Here is a 14,848-nt window from a genome sequence, read left to right on the forward strand (position 1 = left end):
GGTGTCTTTACTCTAAGCACTTCCTTTTAACGATGAACGATTTCTTTTGTTTGAATGGACAAATGGAAGAGATAAATGCAGTATGAGAGAGGTACAGAAAAGTATAATACGTTATGACTTGAATTTGGAGTTTCTGTCGCCTGCGATCTTCATGAATTATTTTTTTACATTCACAAAATATAAACTATGTGAGCACTCCTCAGTAGGAACAGCAGGCAACATCGACGAAAACGTCACCTCAAAATATAACTTTGCACTATATCCTGTCTTCCGCGATTAATCTCCATCTTGTACACATCTCACAGTGTGGGACTGAGAAGTATCCTAAAAATAAATTGTGTACGAGAGAGGATGAAAGGTTCACATTTGTAAGCTCACGTTGTTGTCAAATCATAAAAATTTGGTCATTTTGGCACAAATATTTTTGGCAACAAATATGTGTAGAGACTATTTTAGCACAAATATATGTCAAAATGCGTGCCACACGTGCAGCACGATAATTTTTTTTTTTTAATCAATGAAATGATTGTTTTGTGGAGTTGCTGTTGACGTGGGCGTCGCAAGGTTTCTTAATTAAACTCTATAGTATCATGCTACGGTGGACAAAGTCGAATAAGTCGAATTAACGTATGTTTTGTTGGTCCGAGTAAAAACTCGAATAGGTGTTCAAAATTCCACAGTAAGGAAGTCGAGCACTGTTGCCGCTGCCAACTTCTTGCGGGGAACTGTAAGTTTTCCAGCCATCAGTTTTGACATGGAATTTATATTATTTTTATCACACATCTCAGGATTTACAGGGTTAACTTTGCAGTGTCTTTTCAGCGGCTATGGAAAACCGAGAAAGGGCTAGGTTGAAAATATTAGCGAGGTTTCTGCAGTATAATAAGAGTATGCATGTCACGTAGTACATTTCTCCGTATTGAAAACGGCACCAATGACTGAAATTATTCAGATTAAAAAAAACCCTTTACTTCAATATTTCTTTTGTAGGATTAAAACTGCCTCATAAAAAAGCGATAGAATTTTGAAGGAATATTTTTCAATCCTTTTGGGCAGCTTCGAGGTGAAATGCAAACTAACACATTATAAGGAACCGAGCCTACGACAGCGTGCCACATCTTACAAAATTAAAAAAACAACACACTCGAACGGTTCTTAAAATGGTGAAAGCTTGCTTTGATTTCCAGCTCATCTCATAAAAGATAGTGGGTGGTACCATCCAAGTGTTTTGGAATTTAGGTGGATTAAGACATACTCACCCATAACCCGATACTGGGGCTCTCAAAATTGGACGAATTCCTGTCTGCTGAAAAGCGGCGCAAACGTAAAACAAACTGTAAAACTTAAATCTAGAGACATAAGAAAGAGAGAACCATAAAGTTTCTCTTTTTGTCCATTTTCGAGATAATAGTCCATTCGATCAAAGTTAGTCAGGTCTGGTTTCACCAAATTTTATTTAACTCAATTGCTAGGTTCACAGTACGATTTTTCCTGTTTTTCATCGGATCACCTCTCGCAGGATGAGAAGTTTATACTCAGTGGTAAGGGACATCTTCAATCTTAAGTGATGTTTACTTAAGACATGATAAGGATTCCCAGTTGTTTGTTATTATATATAAGAGGAGTAATTTGTGAGTGTCTTTTTCTGATGTCTGGTGTATTTCCAGCCGATCTTTATCGTTTGGAGCTGGACCTTATTGCACGGAGTTAGAGGCGAGAATGACACTGCTACCACCTCGCCCTCGCAAAATGTGACAGAGGCTTCAGGAACTAGTCACCTTCGTATTCCACAGAACCATAGGCAGAAATCGAAAACTAAAAGACCAAAGAAACACATATTGCAAAGAAGTTGGGTGAATTTGACAAGATCGCCAACAAACTTCGAAAAAGTGACACTGTTAAGTCGGGTTGGGTTGTTTCTGCACGTAAACGAGAATGGAACAGTATCAGGATCATTAAACCTGCACAGTCCATTTGGTGAGTTTGAAGAGGTTAATGATGGCTCAATGACAACCCATTAGATTCCAGTTTGTCCATCATCAGTCCCAATAAACTCTTTTGTATTTAAAGAAAGTCTAACTCATATTATAAGAAGTTCCTTTTTGCCATTCCCTTTTTGTGACGGGAAAACGCACACAATGACAACCCATTAGATTACAACTTGTCATATCATCAATCCCAATGAACTATTTTGTATTAAAAGATAGTCTGACTTTTGACACAAACTGAACATTTCGTGATTGGCTCTCAACTGTGCCATGCGACGTAACACACAGAGGGAAGTACCTTTTTCATGCAATTAACAAACTGACGCCGGTGGTAAGAATGTACGAGAGAATTCAATTGTTAAATGCAAAAAATGAAATAACCGAGATGTTCTTTTCTTTGTTCAGCAACATATTAAGCTGGATTGTTTTGGTTTCTAATTTAGATTCTGCTGACTAAGTATTAGGAATGTGCTGCATCAGCTTTAGGACTCAGAAACCTTTTCCTTTTACTTCCTTTTCAGCACTAAAATAAAACTTAAGATTTTGACAAATCTAGTTTGAAAAGCATTTCCGGGAAAAGATGCGCACAACTTGATATTTAAGAGAGCATAACTTGTGAACTTTACGAAGAAAACCGGGGTTCTTCAATGGTCAATCTAAAGTTTGAATTCACCTGCTAATGTTTGTGATTCAAAGAAGGTGAACGATTTTCGTCATCAGACACAGTTCTCCACTCCTTTTAGAGTGGCTTAATAATTAAGATTCTGCCGACCTTAGTATTAGGAATATGCTGCATCACGCTTGGCAAGGAAAGGACTACAGCTTAAGAAAACCATATTTTTTTAGTTCGAGTCAGCATTAAAATCACACTTCAGATTTCAACATCTGGTTTTGAAAAGCATTTCCGGGAAAACAACTACGCGAAACTTGATATAATCAAATCATAATATTAAGAGAGCATAATTTGTCATCTTTACATAGTACACCTAGATTTTTCGATCAAAAGTTTGAATTCACCCATACCGTAAACAATGTTCAAAGGACGCGACCAATTTTATTCGATTTACATCATCAGACTCAGTTTTCACTCCTTTTACGATGGCTTAATTAATTTTTTGCTTGATATTTTTTCAAGAGCACGAAGATCATCTAGAAAATATTTCCGCCCGGATAGAACTCTCTCATGGAACACTTAATCTGGATATTAAGTAATATTTTAAAAGGATAAAAGCTAGATTTAACGAAGGGTTTAATTTCCCTTGTCCCAAATGCGGAAACCACCACCATCTGAAACGATGGGATTAGCGATTGGGGGAAGTGGTTCGAACCCTACCCTCCACCCACTAACAATTTTGGTGGTCTTAAGGCGCTTTCCATTTGACAGAACTGACCGGGCAGACCGGGCATTTGGAAGGACTAACTCTTACAACTCCTTCAAATTAACACTCTTCGAGGATGATATACTCTCCTCCAGAAGAACGCGGGGATTATCGTGCAAGTGTTCATTCAAATTGTTGCATTTCTTTGGCCGGTCAGTTCTGACAAAAGAAAAGCGCCCTTAGTTGTACCTGGCCCTTGTGGGGAGAAAGGGTTTGAGGGGGGGGGGGGGGGGGGTTCTTTAAAAGCGAAGTCTGATACTCAAGTTAGGTTGTAACATAGTTAATAGAGGGAAATGGTTATGACACCCGACAAATTTCTTTGTTGTAGGTTTTTGTTCTCTTTTTTGGCCTTGACCTTGCACAAATTACAATAGTTGTTTACTCTGTACTGAGTTGGTTACGAAATTCTACAGATGCCAAAAAATATATCTTCAGTTTCCGGATTCGTGATTTGAGTGACACGAGTTTCAGCTTTTCCTTCGTTGCTTTGACCCTTAAGTTCGATTTAGAACTGAACTGTATTTATTTTCAAAATGTTCTTCTACCGATCCTCTAGGTCCTGTGGTTAATTTTCAGCCATAACAGAATTTCGTTGCTCTTGTTTTGGTGTCTTTGTTTCTATACGACTGTATAGACCATTTCGCATTTGCGTCCTTGGCAAAACTAATTATCGAATGTAGAGATCTCTTCTTCAACTAATCCCTAAGGTGTCACATCACGGCATAAACCACATAGCGATAGTTTTATTTGCTCTCCAACAGAGAGAATCGAAGAGGTGTGTGGTTTTCGTACGCCACGAGCTCACTTTTCGGGTGTGCTAATATACGATGCTATGACTATCAACAACAACAACAACAGCAAAAAAAAGACATCTTTTGTCAATTGAAACGGTAGAGCACCCAACTAGAAATCGCAAGGTCATAGGTTGGATTCTTCAGTGCTAGGAAAATTTGGGTTTTTTTTTTTCGTGATTGACTGTGTCACAGAAGAAAAATTCATCATTTTAACAACAGTTTTATTCGTTCGTTCTGTTATGATCTAAGGATGGTGGTGCTACAATGAAAAAAAATTCGAAAACCTTTATGCCTTCTCAAGGCATAACATTTGAAATATTTTAAGACATAGTGATCGGGCTGTTACAAATTGCTTTTCCCATTGAATTTAGGAACCTAATTTGAAAAACAGTTATTGCCGGGTGTTGCAGACATACCCAGCTTCGAAAATCTAAAATGTTGTAAAAAATGTCCCTCGTCCTCCCTCCCCTCCCCTCCCCTCCCCACTCCCTCCCTCCCCTCCCCCTCACCCCAGCACTTTTACAGATCAAGCTACTTTTAGACGGGTTCTTAAATAAGATTTATCTTGCAAGAGTGACCATTCTCAATCCGATGGGTAAAAATTGCTTACTAGCTGGAAAGGTCTAGTTTCTAGAGCGAGTTTCAAACGAGTGTCGTAAAAACAAAACCAAAGTAATTACTTTGGCCAATCAAAAAAGACGGAGACAATCCAGTAAACCAATCAAAACTCGAAGTAATTACACGTAGCCGACACAACGTGCGGGAAAATGTGCTCGCGCGAACCACGATTGGTTTTGGTTTCGCTTCTGATTGGTTGAAAAAATGGCGCGAGAACTTTGAACCTATCACTGAGTGAAGTAATGCAAAACCAAAGCACTTCGCTAATTACTCTCGACACTCAATTGAAAACCGCTCTAAAAGTAACTTGGTCTGTAAAAACCTGTTTCCCGAATGCAATGAAATGTAATCTCCTAGTCGTGGGCGTCGGAGTTAAATAAATCAGTTTGCATAAGTTTAATCTTAAAAAGACCAAGGCCTGGTGCGCGGAAATTTCAAAGACTTCTGGAGATGTCAGTTTGGATAGCGGTACCGCTGCGGTCTAGACATCAGATAAATATTACATCTGTGTGAAACCAAGAAAACCCAATTTTCTCGAGAAAAGCGCCTACAAAGTTGGTGGAGGAAAGTGAATAAGGAAATTCCTCAGATATGGTCGAAAGCGCCTAAGTAGAGGCGAGGCAGTTACCATGTTGGGTGTTACGTGCGTCGTAAGGCGAAAAGCCATTTCAGTTGGTGATGATCCTTTTGGCGATATCAACTGAACGCGCGCCCACAATTGCTAGAAAGTTACACCAGTAATTCGTTGCCCCATTCTTTGCAAAATAATGTGCGGGATTTTTAACGTTCCATAGAGTTCGTGATCAAGAGCGGCACAGCGCTTACGGTTCATAGTCCTCTTTTGAATTAGCCTCCCACGCAGACGCTCTTAGGGCTTCGTCACGTGTTCCTCCCACACAAGCGTCTGCTGAAATTAGCCGGAATTTATGTAGACCAATCACAGCGGACTTCCAGGTTCTGGAAGTGCACTTATTTTGCGTACGTCGCTGACTTAAATTCTTATCAAAGAGAAACTGGAGCGTATAAATTTCATGCTTTGACTTAGATGTTTGCGGCTCTTCACAGAATGAGTACGGTAGAATTTGTGACCTTTTGTATGGTTGAAACATTTTGCTCCCGTGCGATTTAAACCTATATATTGTGGCATTCGCTTGGGATTGATATCATATTTACATTTCTTTCCGCGCTATTTCAGTGGAGTCGTTTCGTTTGAATAACCCCATTTCTTGTAGTTCTTCGGTTGAACTGATTTAACGTTTGCTTTATTTTTTAAATCGAAGAAATACTGAGTACGAACGATCGGTTCGCAACCCAAAACATTAAACCAATTTTTAGAGACGATCATCGCCAAAAGCAACCTGAAAATGTTAAGCTTAAAGGTAATGTTTTTTTTCAAGCTTTCTTTTCGCTGTTGTCCTAGTTGCGTTAATTGCGCTTTAAGGTAATGGTCCTCGTGCAGTTCAAATGCACTCGTATTCGTATCTATATATTTCCACGGCGCTTTCAATTTTAAATAAAACGACACCATACCCTTGCTAAGCACTCGCAATTTGACTCGCGAGAGTGCAAATGCATACCCCACCGAGGAAACAAAATTTTGTTTCTGAGGAATATTTTGGAAAGATGATTCTTCCAAAGAAGAAGTTGTCGCATTCACGCTTCCAGGGTAGTAATCTACACAGCGCCGATTGGTTCCTATGTGACCCGCACGTGATTTCAGATGACAGTTACTTCATGTTACTCGACAAAGGGAAACGAATTTGTGGCTCGTTTCAGCAGACGCTCGTGGAAGAGGGACGCGTGACGAAGCCTTAAGAGTTTTTGCGGGGGAGGGTACTATTAAATTGGTCGGCACGGGTTTTGAGTCCGCTATTTCCCTCACAGAAGTGCGATACTCAAGCCCCTAGGTAGTTCATGCATCCCTTAATATTAGGGAATTTAAGCACGCGACGTTTTTGAGCCGCGGACGGCAACCGGAAATGAACATTTCGCACGCCAGGACAGTAGTGTCTCTCAGATTTTTAACCTAATAATCTCTAATGCAGGAAAGATACTTGGCAAAATAAAGGTGGTAGTGACAATACAAGTTAAAAGGGAAAACACCTCACTTCCGGTTGCCGTCTGCAGCTCAAAAACGTCGCGTGCTTAAATTCCCTAATATATTGAAGAAATACCCTAACCAACAGTTCACAGTGGTGGAAACACTCGTAGTGAAAATTATCCAAGCAGCTAAAAAGTCCATTTTAAATCGTGGCAGATAAACTGCAACAATTTTGTTATAAAGTTCGCGGCAATGCACATGTTTTCAAACTGTCCCAAACGCGGAAAAAAACCGTATGACCCGGGTGAAAGTCAGTTCCGTTTATCGATCTGCGATTGGTCTGCGACATGATCGCCGATAGGTCTGCTCCATGTCGCAGATATATAGAATATTTGTCCTTGGCGTCTTCGGCGATCTGCGGCACACGGTCTGGATGATCGGGAAAGTTGAATCTAGTTCTACTTTCCCGACCACTACGACGCTTCCGACTAACACAATTTTTATTGGAAACGTGTTTCTGAGATGATCTGTGTCCTATCGTCGACACACTATTGTTCGCCTTGAAAAACGTCCAATCAGACTTAAAGTAAGTGCTCGCCTTTTTCTTCTTGCTTTGCAGAGGATTAATGGTACGCTTGTCTGCGATAGTTTCAGATTTAAATGGAAACATTTGCCTGCGGTGTTTACGATCATCAGAGGCCCTTTGGCTCACACGTTTATACGACTAAACAGATATTTTTCTGTGGTTATAAACCTGTCTACCAGCCTATTAATCATTTGTCAGAAAGAAAAAATTCCAGTCATCTTTAGAAAAAATAGACACGCATTGCGTACGTGTGGTAGTGCAACACACAGCGCTTCATTCCATATTGTCAACTGAGCTGAGTTTTGTCTTCCAGGAGATTCAAGTTGTGTTTGTGAAATATGTAGCTCTAATAGTACACGATATTGTTTTGGTATTGTATATCATTTTAGTGCCATGGTAGAAGTCTTTGCTTCAACATCCATTCGATTTTGTTGAACGCTGTCCATTGTAGGATCAGCTGATCGAAATATTATCGCCCGGACGTACTACAGCCACACACAAAAATTGTGTTGCTTTGCTACCGTCTTTTCTTAACTGCGCATGCGCTTGCTCAACAATGTTGAAAGAGCGGGGCAAATGACTTCAACTCCGCTTCAACATTCCGAACATTCCAGAGAACAAAACAAATGTTGAATGGATGTTGAAGCAAAGTTTAAAGGCTTTTAAACTCTTTCAACATCGATTCAACATCGTCTCAACACGTTTCAACACGGTGGAAAGGGGGTGGCAAACGCTCTCAACATTGCCATTCAACAAAATCGAAAGGATGTTGAAGCAAATGCTAGGGCCTTTAGGTAAATAGCCCCCTGAGAAGACATGTAGTTACTAGCAAAGTACTAAACCCAGAAAGATTGAAGAAAATAAAGGGGAATCAACAAACATTGGCTTCTAGGCTGACATGTTGATCATTTTCAAGTTCCCTCACAACTTCTTTTCATCACAAGTTTAAGCGTGCACTCTGAGTATCTGACAGCTTTGTAATACAAAATTTCATTTAAGTTAATACCTGTCCAGCGGTATTTGTATCCGGAAGGATGACCTAAAAAATATACCACTTTGTTACAGAAGCATAGGACCGAAAATTCTATTTTAACGCTCAAAAATACGAACTAAGCAAGGTACAGATTTTGTTAGCTTGCTTTATGCAAAATAAATATTGATGCAAAAGTAAATAAATATTGATTCACAGATTTTAGGAAGAGTAGAAGGAAGTTTAAAGGGTGGTCGATCGAGAATAAAATATTTTGCCATCAGCGACAAAATTTACGACATGAAAACAACCGAACCGCGAATATAAAAAGTTACCATCAGCGAAAAACATTTTGCGAGATTTTTGCTACGTTAAATTTTGTTATTGTACTTTTAGCTGCACAAGTAAATCGCAAAATCGAAAGTGACATCGAATTCAGCAGGCGCCGTGATCAAGTTACCGCGGCGTGTTTACTCGCGAAACAGTGAAACATCTGTGTCAAATGATGGCAAGATACCGGGTTTTTGTTTTTGGTAGTTTTCTTTTTCTTTCAAGTATTGTAAAGTTTGACAAGAAATGTGCGAATTCAAAACAAAGATCACAACCGCCCAACTCTTGAGGTTTACCATTGTTTCTGGAAAGCCAAAACGTTATTCTCCAAGACGAGTTTATTTATCACCAGGTAACTCCATCCTTTTGGAAATAGCAGCTACTTTATTATCCATCAGCGTCACAATTTGTTGCTGATTTTGGGGCTCATTTTGTTGAAACTCAAGCATGCTTCCAACAGACCCGTTTATTTTCGTGACTTACGCCCACGAAGCTTACAGAGCACTACCACAAAAATCCTCCCGTATCACATTTCAACCGACATATGCAAATTTGTTAAGCTCGAAAATTACATGCATGATACTAAAATTCACAAAGGCTGGAAATCTCACAAAAACCTTTTCCAGCGAAAAATTAAGTAAAACAAACAACATATTTGCTATTAGAGGCAAAGAGCCCTTCCTATTTCAATTGCGTGCGTACAAACAAGGCACACAATCCGTGACCCAAAGCATATGCAATTAAATAAATTTCTGACAGTTCACATCAAACCCTTTTCGAAAGAACCTTGACCGTAAATAATGAAGCACAAAAGAGACAACACGCTTTCATTCAAATAATTCTTCACAGTCACATTTCCAATTTAATTATATACCTTTGCAGAGTTGAGTACAAAATAAATGTAAATTGCCAGACAACTTAGATGCGACTTTAGTAAACACTGTGATGCATCCAAGGCGTTCGATTCCTTCATGTCTGTTAAATCCATAAAAAAAATTGCCATTTGATTTCAGTGTTGACATCCAACGGCGAAAAATGAAATTGTTGTCGAAGACCATTACTCGTCGCCTAAAGATTCCAGATATTTATGTTTCACTGCCTGTCTTGTTCATCCAATTGAAGTTCCATTCTTGAGCTCCATGAGGGTATATTTTGTTTAAAGATCCACTACAGTGTTGCAATGACTTTCGACGCCATTGAAGGTTAACAAGAATTAGTGAAATTTCCAATTGTTACCGGAAGTCGACTGTGCAGAGTTGAGTACAAATTAAATGTTCTCCTGTTTGCATCAGAGAAATCTAGGCATTACCCTAGCGCCCTCAAACTTAACAAAATACGCAAAGAAGGCTGTATGCACAAAGACACCACTTAGCAGGGGAGTGACAGGCAAGACTTTTACCGACGCGGTAAAAAGTAAAAAAAAAATGAAAAATAAAAAAAATAAGATAATAAAAAAACAGAGATATATTCCCCATTTTCCGACTGGGATTGCCATACTGGCAACCCAGTAAAAATTGAACGTAGCAAAAATTTCCCAAAATGTTTTTCGCTGATGGTAACTTGTTATATTCGCGGCACAAAATTTATGATGTTTTCTTCTCGCAAATTTTGTTGCTGATGGCAAATTGCTTTATTCTTGATCAACACTTCCTCAAAACTACCTTCTTCTCTTCTCAAAAACTGTATGTCAATATTTATTTACTTTTGCTTCAATATTTGTTTTGCATAAAGCAGGCTAACAAAATCTGTGCCTTGCTTAGTTCGTATTTTTGAGTGTTAAAATAGAATTTTCGGGCGTATGTTCCAGACAGCAAGTCGAATACTTTGAGGTCTCCTATCCAAATACTAACCCCGCTGGACAGGGATTAACTGCAGCGAACTTTTATCTTGGAAAGCTGTCAGAAGGTCAGAGCAGCACACGCTTAAACTCTTGGCAAAAAAAAGTTTTAAGGGAACTTGAAAATGATCAACATGTCAGCCGTGAAGCCAGTGTTGCTCGATTTCGTTTTATTTCCGTCAATCTTTCTGGGATCAGTACTTTACTTATATTAACCGCATGTTCTCTCAGAGGGTATTTAGCAAAGACATCTATCTGAAAAAAAAAAACAAAATGCAGCTCAGTTGACAGTTCTGGGAAAAAAAAAACTGTGTCAAGTTACTGCACTACCACACGCAAGCGATGCGTGCCTATTTTTTTAAATATCCCGTATCTTGTCAGTTTCCTCCCCCACCCCCCCCCTTCCTCCAAATATCCCGTATCTCTATAATTTTTTGTACCTAAATAATCTGTATCCTGTTTGCATTTTCTGTTTTTACAACAAACAACTTCTAGTTAAATTAATGGTAATCTGGTAATCTCTCGCCATTTCCCGAAGTTTAGTTGTAATTCACTGTAACTGCACAATTTGTGTTAACTGTTTGTGCATCCCACGGATACGTCCTTATTGGCGTCTTGTTATATACTCAACAAAAGCCATAATTCATTATTGCACTCTCTAACTTATTTTTGCATTCGTCATTGACCTATCGGAAACGCGATATCCTGTTGAGTTTATAATGACAAAAGTAAGTATTATTATTATTAATGATCTTTATTATTATTATTATTATTATTATTATTATTATTATTATTATTAATGATATATTAAAAAGTACACCCTGTAGGACAAACTAGGGCATATGTATTATTTTCGGGGGCCTGAAAGAGATTTATTTATTCACAAAAATATGCTTAGATCGTTCTAATGACAACTCCTCTCATATTTTGCAGTCAAGTTCGAGTTACAATCATTTGGTCCGAGTATTGTGAGGGTGAAGAGCACTAAGACAAAAAAATTCTTGGCAATAAGCTCTGAAGGATTGCTACATACAAGGGTTAGTGAGTTTGACAGAAATTGCTTTATATGCCTTTTTGCGTTGTTCGCAGCGTCTTTTACTGTAAGGTGCTGTTTACATAAGATCTTAGCCAAAAGGAAGTCCCTACTGAGCAGATACATCAGCTAAGAGTCATAAGTTTCCTGCAACCAATTCACATGCCACCGGTTGCATCTGCCCCATTCGATGGGATCTTTGTTGGAAAAGGACCTTTCCAGAAGTCTCGATCTGCGGTGTAATGCGGTATTATCTATTTTAGGATGGCTACTTCTGGTTTTTTGCGGGAAAAAAGGGAACGGTATTGTGTTCCTTGCACGATCCATAATTTTGCATTAAGCACGACCAATCCCTTGTGCGGTCAGAGGCTTTGTGATAATCAGGCCGAATCTGATTGGCCATAATTTGGCGGGACCCTTATTCTAAATTTAGGGCGCTTTCCTTTTGTTAGAAATTGCGCCAGCCAGTGGAACAATGGAACAATTTGAAGGAACACTTGCGTGATAATCCTTCGCATTCTTCTGGAGGACTGTGTATTATCCACGGAGTATGTTAATTTAAAGGTGTTGCGAGTTTGTCCTTCCAAATGCTCGGTCTGGCCGGTCAGTTCTGTCAAATGGATCGACATTTCTGGATTATGGACTTTTGACCTTTTTAGCTGTGAAATAAGAAGATCCTGGATCCATAGAGTCCTCAAGAAGAACAAAGATACTATAGTGCGAAAAGACAGAAAACAAAAATAGCGTTACTTGCGCGGGCCTTTCTTTGGAACGACAAAGTGTGACCACTCATGTTGGACCTGATGACCATAACGCCCCTGATTAGTCTGCAAGCAAGTTTTTCACACGAGGGATTGCTCGAGGGATGGATCGTGCAAGTAATTCAATATGGCCCCTTTATACTTTATGCTTCATGCTCCATAGAGTCTGACTGATATTGTTGGCGAGGCATTGCTCTGGGCGTGCTCCGTTTGCTGGGACACAAATAATACCACATTTGTTTGGGATATTTTGGCCAAGCCCTGATGGGCTAGGCCGTTTATTGAAAATCAGCATGGTAACCTAGGAAATACCCAAATATAGAAGACATGATCCCAGCAAAGGTGAGGGGACACACACCATCCACAAGAAAGTAAAAATAGGGAGGGTGGGGAGGGAAAATTGATTTGAGTCACTGTGTTGAATCAGCCTCTGCCTAGCTTGCACAAATGGTGAATGATCTCCAGAAAATCCCGGATGACAGAAATGCCCATTTATTTCCTCTGGGCAATAAATTTCCTTTTTTCCCTCAAAAATCTATCTACAGCTGTCCTAAAAATAGATAATACTAAAAAAGGATGAGCCGCATTCCATTACAGATCTAGACCTCTAGGATTTGGACTTCCGTCAATTACTTAAAGCTTAACTTGGACGTCACAGTTTGCGGCTTTCAACACAGCGGCTAGTCGCCATGCCTAAGCACTAGGCAAGAAACCCGATTTTCATCTTCGTCACAGTTCTAATCATCATCATCATTCTATCCTAGTCTGTCAGCGTTAGTAAATTCTTCTGTCCTGATCTTTTTTTTTTTTTCAGACGGATGAATCGAGGGACTGTTTGTTTTATCAAAACCACGAGGAGAACCTGTTTGTGTCATTTGCGTCTTTCAAGTACTACATGAAAGAACATTATGATATGTTCTTAGGAATAAAACGAAATGGCGAAGTAAAACTACCCTCCTCCACCTTGCCTGGGCAAGATTCTGTTCAATTTATGGTGCTTGATGTTGACACGCTAAGATCAGCGCGAAAAGGCGAAAATGCCGGTTAGCTTCATGTAGTGATTGAACGTGGAAGACAGTAACTGGAAAAAAAAAATCATTTTGCCCTCTTAGAGAGTGCGCCGGTCCGCTGTTGAAATTCGGCAGGTTTAAAACACAGGTCATTTTTTACAGGTCATTGTTTTACCCGTACTAAACAACCCAAAACTTTTCAATTGGCTAACCTTGGGCCTGAACATCGTTTTAGGCAAAATGAGCCCAAAGCTTAGCATTAGCAAAGGTTTTATAACGACAGACCTGACGTGAAAAGTGACCTGTATTTTAAACCTGTCAGTCACGGAAATTGGTATAAGTACTAAAGTTGCAGCTGTCGCCTTTTAGCCTCAGTAATATATATTTATTATACATTGGTGTCACAAGCTCGATTTTGATTGGCTATAAGCACGCAGCTAATTCTTGCTTGCTCTGTTTCTTTTACGTCATACCTACAGACAATAGATTTTATATATGTAGAATTGACGTCATACCTACAGACAATAGTTTTATGCATGCAGAAGTGACGTCACCTAACACACTAACCAGCAGCTCGATCAGTTTTGTCATGGCGGAGCTCAGCTCAGGAATATGCATAATAAAACAATTATTGAATTCGGTTTTCGCATGTTAGCGATAATTATCAAGGCCTCAGTTTGTGTTATCCGCCTCAGCCTTCGGCTTCAGCAGATAACACAAACTTTGGCCTTGATCAATTTTTTGTCAGTCAAGCAAATTTTAAATTTATCAGGGAATTTAACTGTTGTATTTGTTCAATGTATTGGCTAAAAGTCATTTGGAAAGGTAATAAAGGAGTTTATAAGAAACGACGAGGGCTAAGGCAACAACAATGCCGCAAAACAATAACATCCGATTGGTTTAAAGAGGAAAAATAATCGTTCTGCTCGTGCTGCACGTATTTCAGTGAGCAAATATTTTTGCGGTACTCTATATAACAACGACTGACGTCAAATCCTGACCAAATTTGGGGTTTGACGACAACGCGAGCATACAGATGTGACCCTTTCATTCAGATTTTTACTCTGAAACCGCTCGTACAACTGATTTATTTTTAGGATACTTCATCCATATTGTACGACGTAAACGAGAGATGGAATAACGGCCGTCGTAGATCACCATCCCTAATGTTCTCTTTCACAGCAGAAATTAACATTTAGCTTGAGATTAAAGGAATCATGATAACAGGGCTGAATCCTCCTTTCCTCCCATTTATTGAGTCATTTGGCTTTAGTTCCAGGCGATCAGTTTATATCTTGCGTTTACCTTTGTCCTCACTTAAAATGTTTCTTTCGTCAAAGAGATGTGTTCGCCGGAGCAAGCATGCGAACAGTTACTGGATGGCAAGCTTTGCCATCCAGAACACAAGCAGTTCTTTTACATTTTTTACTAATTTCGTCACTCTCTTAATTTCCATTTCTGGCATCTACTTTGTACCACGACCATTTTCTTATGATTCACA

At 39.3% G+C, this 14,848-nt stretch overlaps 1 protein-coding gene across 1 annotated transcript in view; it reads left to right on the forward strand.

Annotated features, from left to right (window-relative positions):
* Window positions 1-14,848, forward strand: part of LOC137994439 (fibroblast growth factor 1-like) — a 15,729-nt gene continuing 881 nt past the window's right edge. Inside the window, exons 1-5 of the mRNA XM_068840013.1 lie at window positions 1-91; window positions 1,473-1,541; window positions 1,668-1,977; window positions 11,477-11,580; window positions 13,152-14,848. The exon at window positions 13,152-14,848 is cut by the window's right edge and continues 881 nt beyond it. Of these exons, the coding sequence (XP_068696114.1) occupies window positions 83-91; window positions 1,473-1,541; window positions 1,668-1,977; window positions 11,477-11,580; window positions 13,152-13,385 (726 nt within the window). The 5' untranslated portion in view covers window positions 1-82 and the 3' untranslated portion in view covers window positions 13,386-14,848. The remainder of the gene's footprint in view (window positions 92-1,472; window positions 1,542-1,667; window positions 1,978-11,476; window positions 11,581-13,151) is intronic.

This window comes from Montipora foliosa, chromosome 3, assembly GCF_036669935.1.
Source record: "Montipora foliosa isolate CH-2021 chromosome 3, ASM3666993v2, whole genome shotgun sequence".
Lineage (NCBI taxonomy): Eukaryota > Metazoa > Cnidaria > Anthozoa > Scleractinia > Acroporidae > Montipora > Montipora foliosa.